We start from the raw sequence: 9,750 nt of genomic DNA, 5'->3' as shown, positions 1-9,750 counted from the left end.
TTAACATGATATTAAATCAGATAAATTATATAATCGCTATTAATGAGTAATGATTCTAGTAAAAGTAATTAAGGATAGCATCTAATCCTTGAATTATAGGATTCATGTGTTTGATGAGATATTATTGAAAGGATCCCTCACCAAAACTTGTGTGTACACTTAACCGATACCTATAATCAAGTCCTAACTAACATGCATATATAAACTATGCCACACGACAATTTATACTCTACTAATCCAGAACAACATTCTCCACCTTATTCTCTTGCGAACAACATTCTCCATCTTATGCCCTTTGAGAATGTTAAATTTGCATTCCATCATCTCTGTTTTACTACTTATTCTCCTTCTCCAAAAACCCATTTCAATACAATGCCACACCATGGGATTTAGACCTGGGCGCTCATCAGGGAATGGACTAACCATAAACATGACCAGAGTCCAATTTTCAGAACAACAATTCATGAAATGGGTGGAGTTTGTAGGTGGTCTCAAACACACTGTCTTTGGGTCAGCCAAAAATAAGCTTTTTCCTTCATTCACTTTGAAAGTTTCTAAGAATCCATCTAAAGGAGATTTTTCTTCAATTCAAGCAGCCATTGATTCCTTACCCTTCATCAATTTAGTGAGAGTGGTTATTAAGGTCCATAAAGGGGTATACAAGTAAGTACCAGCATTATATGTTATTCTGTGAAAATTGATAGCAAAAACTTCAGACTAGTTAGGATTAGTATTATTACTACTCATCTACTCCTGAATTGTAACAACAATACCCAAGCCTTAATCTCACCAAATAAAATCGGGACTTATGAATTGCATTTATCAGAAAATCTCTTATTTGCTCCATGCCTTGAATTAAATTTCAAGATTGTTTTTTTATGTACAGGGAGAAAGTTAACATTCCTCCATTGAAATCCTTCATAACCATACAAGGATCTGGTGCAGATAAAACCATTGTTCAATGGGGTGACACTGCTCAAACACCAGGGCCAAAAGGCCAGCCACTAGGAACTTATGGTTCTGCAACTTTTGCAGTGAATTCACCTTATTTCATTGCAAAGAACATAACATTCAAAGTAAGTAACAACCCCCTTTCTCTTTTTTTTTTCCTATCTAAATTTCCATATACACCTATGTTCTGAGTCAGACTCTTTGGAAAGTGCTGTGTAAAACAAGGCAAAAAGCAAAATGAAATTACAATTATATCTTTTTATTTACACTTATAATGATATTTTTATCCTTCAAACTAAGTGTAATGAATTTCAACTCCTATGTTCTTACAAGCAAATACAATTTATGCAGAACACCACCCCAATTCCTGATCCGGGAGCAGTGGGAAAACAAGCAGTGGCATTAAGAATTTCAGCAGATACAGCAGTATTCCAAGGCTGCAAATTCTTAGGAGCACAAGACACGCTCTATGATCATATTGGTAGGCATTACTACAAAGATTGTTATATTGAAGGCTCTGTTGATTTCATATTTGGCAATGCTCTTTCTCTATTCGAGGTTAGATTTTCTATCCTAAATCTACAGCTGTAATGTTGAGTAGTTGGTGTTAAATAATCTTAGGCTTTGTACTATATCTTAATTTTAATTTAGGCTATGTCAGTATAGTCTAACTAATTTTGTCCTACATGTTCAGCAAATTAACTTAAATAGAATCTATTTTGTAACTTCTCTCTATCCATTCCATGAAGTAATTTTCAAATTAACATAATAGTGGTTTCATTAATAATTTGAATTAAAGTAGTGTGGACTTAGTGTACAATGTTTTACAGTCATATCAACATATATTTTGGCAAAAATTGATGAAAAGTAAGTTGAAGCCTGAAAAGTCAAGGTTGATTGAGATTTTGGCTATAAGTTAGTTTATTAAATTGTAAGTATTTTATAGAATTAGCCAATCAACTATGTGAGAAATGTAAAATGAGATAAAATGACGAATAAGTATGACTTATAAAACATAAATAATTTTAAGTAATTTATGAAAGAATGATGATATATCTCTTATAAATCTTCTTACATTATAAGAAAATAACATATGTTATAAAATAATATTACTTTATATTAATGATTAATTTATAAGTGATAAATATCACTTTTATATGATGTAAGAAGATTTATAGGAAATTTGGTAGAAAAATATATTACTACTTCTTTTGAAGTCGAAATTTATAAGTCAAGGACTTTCTTAAAGTTAAATTTGTCCCTAAGTAACCAAAAACATTTGACTTAATTTTTATAAAAGAAGAAGTCTATTACTTGATTTATAAAGTTCCTTAATAGTATTGCCAAACATACACATATTCTCACAATATCAATCGAACCAATTAACTCTAAATAATATAATTAATCACTTAGAACAGGATACTTGACCTTTGTGATATTTATTTGTCAAGAGGTGTATTGTTAGTACACATGAGGCACCGAAAATGTAATTAAGTAAAGTGAAAATGCCTTTTGTACATCCAAAAATGCAATTCGTTATCCCTATCCGAAAAACTGATGCGCTTAAAGTATCCAAATGATGAATGAAGAGAAAAAAAAAATGATATTGATGTTGAAATTTATTTCATAAATAATAAAACTCTAAGTAAAGCTTCTATTCTAATTATTTATCTTGGCACCATTTATTATTAGGGATGTCACGTGCATGCGATAGCACAAAATATAGGGGCACTAACAGCCCAAGGAAGGGGTAGTTTATTAGAGGACACGGGTTTCTCATTTGTGCACTGTAAGGTCACGGGATCAGGAGCACTATACCTTGGAAGAGCTTGGGGACCCTTTTCTCGTGTTGTTTTTGCCTACACTTATATGGACAATATCATCATTCCCAGAGGGTGGTATAACTGGGGTGACCCTAATCGTGAAGTGTAAGTTCATCTCTCTCTTCTTTCTATTGAAAATATGTTTTTCTTCTTATAATGATATATATGTCATTTTCACACAGTCATATAGGAAAAAAATATTTTTTGTGAATAATTTTAGTCCTTGTACATTCAATTTCTTTTAATCTGTTCTCAACCAAAGAAATTATTGTGATGTATATTGCCAAATTAAAAATGAGTATCATGTATAAACATTAAAAAGATAACATTATCCCTATTATGATACTCATTTTAAATTTAGTTTTTGCATTTTACTATGATATACAATGGACTGGTTAACAATTGATAAAGACCGTATTAAAAAAAAATTATATACATATGAACTTAAACTAAAAAAACTACAGTAAATTACATGAATTTTAGTGAAATTATACGATTATCTTTTTTTATACATATAAAAAAGCATTCATATTTATATATACATTATACTAATTACATATGTATAATAAATGAATGCAATATTTTAAATAAAAAATGGTGATGAGTGTAATTAAGTTAAAAATAAGATATATTGTAGAGACAAATCAAAATAGCATAAGAGTCAATGTTTTTCACTATTTTTTGGTTCATTACAAAATGAATCAATAAGGAACCAAAAAGAATGAAGGAATGTTGACTCATATACCGTTTGAACTTATCTCCTCACTACACCATATTTTATTTAACTTGATTACACTTATTACCCTTTTTATTTAAAAAATTACACTTATCTCTCTAATAGAATAGTCAATGTAATGTATATAAATTATGAGGTTTATGTAGGTGTATAAAATGAAGAGGTGATTTATCTAATTTCATTAAAACTCAAGAGTATAAATATAATTTACTCAAAAACATAATAAAAATTAGTGTAATATTACTAACATATAGAGATGGGTCAGAGTCCCATGAAAAACATGATGTTGGATGTGAAGTTAATGATTGGGAGTTATGAGAGAAAGTGGACAAGAGAGATCAAATGATTAGAAAGAGGAGGAATCATTTCTTTTATGTTTGAATATTCAATAGTATGTAAAATAAAATTAGAAATTAAAAATAATAGACACATGATAGAAATTTTAATTTTAAGTTGAATTACATTACTTCGGGGCGGGTTCGGGTTAGGGTCTTTGCTCTACCAAACCCGAACCTAAACCCGAAAATTAGACTCAGATAAAATCCGAACCCAATCACATCGGGTTTTTCCCATTAACTTCGAGTTCGGTCGGGCAGGTACCCATAGATCAGTTTTCATTGTCATCCATAATGAAAATGAATAGTAATATTTAATTATATAATTTTACTAAAAATATTTAGACATTTTTCCATTCTTCTATCTGAGAAAAACTCCAAATTGGGACACCTATAAAAATAGACACATGATAGTTTTAGAGGGATTGAGAAACTCTCCAAACTTTTCACTCTTTTCATCCAACTCATAAACAATGAGAATTTTTTTAAAACAATTCCTTCCATTCCCCTAAAAAATTACACTCTCAAACAAAACAAAGCCTAAAAAAAAAAAAGTAAAAATGTCATTTTGTTAACAACTACTGTTTTTATATAAGTAGCTATGAGTTTGGTCTAGGAGAAAAACACATCAAAACTTTCTTATAAGTGTTTTTTGGGTTTTAAAGTCTTCCATTGTTTTTAATTTCCTTTTAAAACTTAACTTATGCTGAAATAAGACTTGGTAGGTCAATATCTTGCCTTAACAAGACTTGAATGAGTTTGGAGTCAAATAAAATTATAATGATGCTAGGTTTTAGAAAATAATTTTTTTTCTGACTAATGATTATAAACTTTTGATCTAGAGCTAAGCCCTTGATCATACACTTTTTATCGGATCAGTTTTAGTCTTAGATCTTCAGATTAAGTCAATGTTAATTGCACCGCCAAAATAACAGTTTCTCTGTCTTCCTGTAAACAACCATGGTCATTTGCCTTTGGTAAATACTAAATAGCAATGTCCAAAAATGATGACTACAGGTAGTCTAAGTTGTAAAGTTAGTTATAATTACATTCCATAATTAATTAATTACAAACATGGTGTGGTAAAGAGTATTTTTGCTTCAAAATAATGTTGTACCATCTCAACTCATTATTTTAAGTGGTCGGTACGGTCGTGATTGCGGTCATGATTGTTATGATTGTGGTCATTGTAACTGTTACGATGTGAATTATTTTTTGAGCAAAAACATATTTTTGTTAATCGATGTGATCTGATGAAGCACAATGTGATTGTGTTGCGGCCTAAATGCGACCTGATGCAATTATGTTGCAGTCACTTCATTGTGATTTGATATCACATCGCAGTTATGATATGATATTGTTGCGACAACCGCCACTACCGCATACAATATTGCGACTATATCATGTCCTTAATTTGAAGTAGTGCATCACACTAACGGAAAGGGCAATTTGTTTCCCTTGAAAAGAATCATGTTTTGTTTATCTGTTCTGAACTCCATTCTTTGAACTATAACCACTTTTGCACTAGTAGGAGTATGATGGGGGCGGTGCCACTTTCTATTCTCGTACACATAACACCCTTTATCTAGAGAAGTTCATACTTCACTAATCGTGAGCACACACTCTTGCAATCCACATTAACTTTATGCCAAGTGACAAGCACCTCATAGATTCTTAACATCATTATTAATACTGTATCAATCATCAATCTTGATAGAGTATTAGTATAGTAGAATAGCGGTTTAACCGGTGATTTAATAATTAAACAGCATACCAATGAAACTAGATACACATATAATATATTAACATTAATGTTGAAAAATTAATAATAAACAAATATTGTTTTATTTTCATTTAAAAATTATTTTTAAATAAATATTGTCCGGTATGACCGTACGGTATAATTAAAAACCGACCAATATGATCAGTTTTGATCAGTTTAACGACTGATATAATTATTATACCATACCAATATTGTAACTGATTTACCGGTTGAACCAGCATGCTCGAACTAATTTTTACAACACTCATAATAATGAATGAGTCTATTCTCATGATAGAATAAAGGCATATAGGGTAGGTATCTAGTTATTCTAATGTGCTGGGAAGAGAAGAGAGTTTGAACAAGATTTAGTAAAATTTCATAAATCATCATTTCTATTTATATGCTCTAATTTATAAGTACATATTATTATAGAGTATTCCAAAACTTAAGTTTGATTACTCTAACCTCCCCTTAGCGGAGGTAACATAATGTTTTAAAATAAGTGTAATTTAACTAAATGATATTGAGTTAAGGTGTAATTAGTTCTTCTGTATTTATTATAAAATATTCCTGAACTTTTCTTCATATAAAAAAATGTATGATAAGAGTATAAAATTCGATTCATTTAATATTGTCATTGACTAATTGAGAATATTAATGATAATAACAAAAAAATAGACACAATCAAGTCTTTTAATAACATCAAATAGAAAAAAACTAACAATATAATATTTATGTAAAGATTTATATGTAGTTAATGTATTATTTATTTTTATTACTTATATTTAAAATCAATAATAATTAAATGTGAATGAAGAATGATACAAAAACAATTTAAGAGAATCTTACTATACAAATATATACATATTTTGCATGTATTACTAAAAGATCACCAAAATTTTGTATAATTTATTTGGATCTATCTCCGCTCCATGTAATATCATCTATATGAATGTTTAGTGCAAATCTACGTGTCATATGAATGTCCACTCACCGATATAAATGAAAAATGATCTTTGTGAAGAATAAGAAGTTAGTAAGAGTTTTATATATACTTTTTAAATTGTAACTTTAATAACTTATGTTAGGGGACATTTGAAGTTCTAATGGCCTGATAGGCATTTTAATTGATTGATTATGCATAATGAACATCACAATCACGCTTATTTTATATTGTAATCCACAACTATAACAATAATTGTCATTTAAAATTTGAGTATTTATAACCAAGACCCCAATTTAAAATCAAATTTCTATACATCTGATTTATTTCTTTGAAGAGAATTGAAAGGTTAAGAAGATACATACAACCGAACTAAATGTCTATCTGTATGCTAATATAGATAAGGCTAAAGCAACATGCGCATAGGGTCTGAAAAGTGCCTCCGTTCTCAGCCACCTAATCCCACAACATGCACTAATCTATTTTATATTCATCACTATGTAGTTATATAGCTTATATAGATACAGATATATTGGCATGCACATGTTAGTGCGGTTTCTAACTTGTTCTATGTTTTTGCTTTATGTTGGATCAACCCCATCAATACCAGGACTGTATTCTATGGACAGTATAAATGCACAGGACCAGGAGCAGGGTTTGCAGGGAGAGTATCATGGTCAAAGGAGCTCACTGATGAGGAAGCTAAACCATTTATTTCAATTAACTATATTGATGGTTCGGAATGGATTAGGGATATTTTTTGATTTTAGATAAAATTAGCTTGAATTGCTTTGCTGATAAAATTTTGATGTATAAATATGTATATTAAATTTGATAGCGCCTTCCATTCCTTAATCATTGAAATGTGGTTTGAGCCACTAATCTTCTGGATGAAATGAATGATAAAAAATGATAAAGAATGAGAATCAAAACTCTATTAAAATCAATAATCTTTCTCATTATTACTACAAAGGTGTAAGAATCACCTTTTACACTAAAAGAGAATAAAAGACAAAACAAAAAAAAATGTTAATAAGATAATTGATTAACCCCATTGATAACCGAATATTGTATACAAAGCCCAACTTAACTAGCTGAAGCAACTAACTAGATAATCGACTAATCATTTTGTTAATCGATTATCCCTAACAGAATTACAACTAAACAACAACCAGATAATCGATTGACCATATTGCTAATCGATTATACAAAACAAAATTACAACTATTTTAATATCCCCACAAGCTAGAATGTATCATACCTTCCAAGCTTGAAATGATTGTGTTGAACACGATGATATACTCTAATACCTCCTTTAGCTGGTGAGTAAACCTTTGTAAGTATTAGATGGTAACTAAGAGTGAGAGTGAAGTAGTTGTATGTGATAATGGTCAATTTTCCTGCTTAAGATATCAAAATGTTTATGAAGCGGAAATATTGCAGAAAGATTACCAATTGATATCTTCAAAATAAAGAGATAAAGTAGAGAGAAGAAAGAAAGAACACATGATTTTTATACGGGTTTACCTTCTTGTCCACCGAAGGCTACATCCAGTACGCTTGCAGCATAGAAGATTTCTTTACTAGACATTTTGAGTTATAATTACAATCTCTCTCCCCTAAGACTTCTTATACCTTACACACTCACAAATGCATCACACCTTTGGAAAACAACCTTTCCAAGTAATCTCTTTCCCCTTCTCACCACACCCTTGTGATGACAAGTTTACAATAGGTTTGATGAATGAATTCTATGACATAATTGCCTTTACAAGATATAACAATTCTATAACTTTCAATCCTTAGAGTCAATACATTTAGTATACAATGCTCTTGAAAATGATTAGGTATGAAAACTTTAGAACTTTGCACTTGAAGCAACTTCAGAATAATTCTGAAAGTTTAAAACAAAAGTTCCAAGAAAAATGCAGAGAATTGTATATGAAATTGCGTATAATTTGTGTGTATTGATTGTGTTTCAAATGTGAGTCTTGATGCCTTTAAGCCGACTTCCAATTAGCCAATATACTCTTACACGAAGTTGAGACACAATTGGAATGAAACAAATTGAGTTTGAATGAAAGCTGTTAAGTTTAGATTTGAAAATCTGGTTGTAACTGAAATTGCAAAGTGTCAAGATAGCACTTAGCTTGCCTATGTTTTGATGAAGACAAAGGAATTAGTGAAAGCTTAAAGATAACTCAACAAATCAACATGTCAAAGATTCAAGAGCTTCATGTCTAAACTGGAGTCTTAGATATGTGTCTTAATTATTGAGTCTAGGTTAGGTAAACTTAGATGCAAATCTCACAAGTTCTAAAAACTATCATATCATTTACATGAGACATGTCATCTAGCTTATTATATGTTCATGCATTAATCATACATGTTATTTGTGCATCTTAGGCATAACATAATGGTAACACATGTATAGTTGATAAGCATAACATATAGGTAGTTTACCAATTAATCTTAACTGAAAATATGCTAGTTAATCGATTAAGAAAGGCTTAATCGATTAACGTGAAAACAATTTTAATCAGTTTCAACAGATAACTGAAAAAAATTATTCAATTATTCTAAACAACCCGTTAATTGATTAACAATGCACTTAATCGATTAACTGGACATAAAACAACTTTTCTATATAAACTGTGGTTTTACACCATGCTTCATACATACATTCATTCATTTTTAGAATTGCTAAGTTGCAAATTTTAGTGCTCATTGTATGTCATATAGGCAGAGAGAATTACATGTGAGAATAGTGAGAGATAGTATGATGATGTGAGCCAAGATGGGGTGACCAAACTTTCATTGGGTAAGTCCTTGAAATGCCTTAAGATGACCCAAACCCTAAAATCTGACTTTGGTCAAGAAGCTGTCCAAGCCAAGCAGACACCAGACCAGACCAAGTTTATGACTAAGCTGACCAAGAGCAGGGCCATATGGTCTGGACAGATGCACCAGGATGTTGGACAGGAGCACCAGGGCGCTGAGCGTATGCACTAGAGCACTAGGCGTGGGACAAATCCCGACCGAGGCACTAAGCCAAGTTTGACTGAGGCACAAGGACCAGACTTGATCAGGGCGCTGGGCGCAGGACCAGGCCTGACCGAGACAGGACGCACCAGGCTGGGCGTGGGTGTGGTACACATGCCAGCTGGGCGTGGCCAAGCACTGAGCCAGGCGCTGGG

At 31.2% G+C, this 9,750-nt stretch overlaps 1 protein-coding gene across 1 annotated transcript; it reads left to right on the top strand.

The window, feature by feature from the left end:
- LOC109332338 (probable pectinesterase 53) lies at positions 277-7,408 on the top strand. Its single transcript, XM_019567288.1, has 5 exons — positions 277-663; positions 887-1,076; positions 1,303-1,509; positions 2,644-2,879; positions 7,164-7,408. The coding sequence occupies exons 1-5, from the start codon at positions 302-304 to the stop codon at positions 7,315-7,317; spliced, it is 1,149 nt and encodes a 382-aa protein (XP_019422833.1). The 5' UTR covers positions 277-301; the 3' UTR covers positions 7,318-7,408.

Source organism: Lupinus angustifolius, chromosome LG18 (assembly GCF_001865875.1).
Source record: "Lupinus angustifolius cultivar Tanjil chromosome LG18, LupAngTanjil_v1.0, whole genome shotgun sequence".
In the NCBI taxonomy this organism is placed as follows: domain Eukaryota; kingdom Viridiplantae; phylum Streptophyta; class Magnoliopsida; order Fabales; family Fabaceae; genus Lupinus; species Lupinus angustifolius.
The sequence above is the reverse complement of the archived record's forward strand: the minus strand, read 5'-3'. Positions and strand labels throughout refer to the sequence as shown.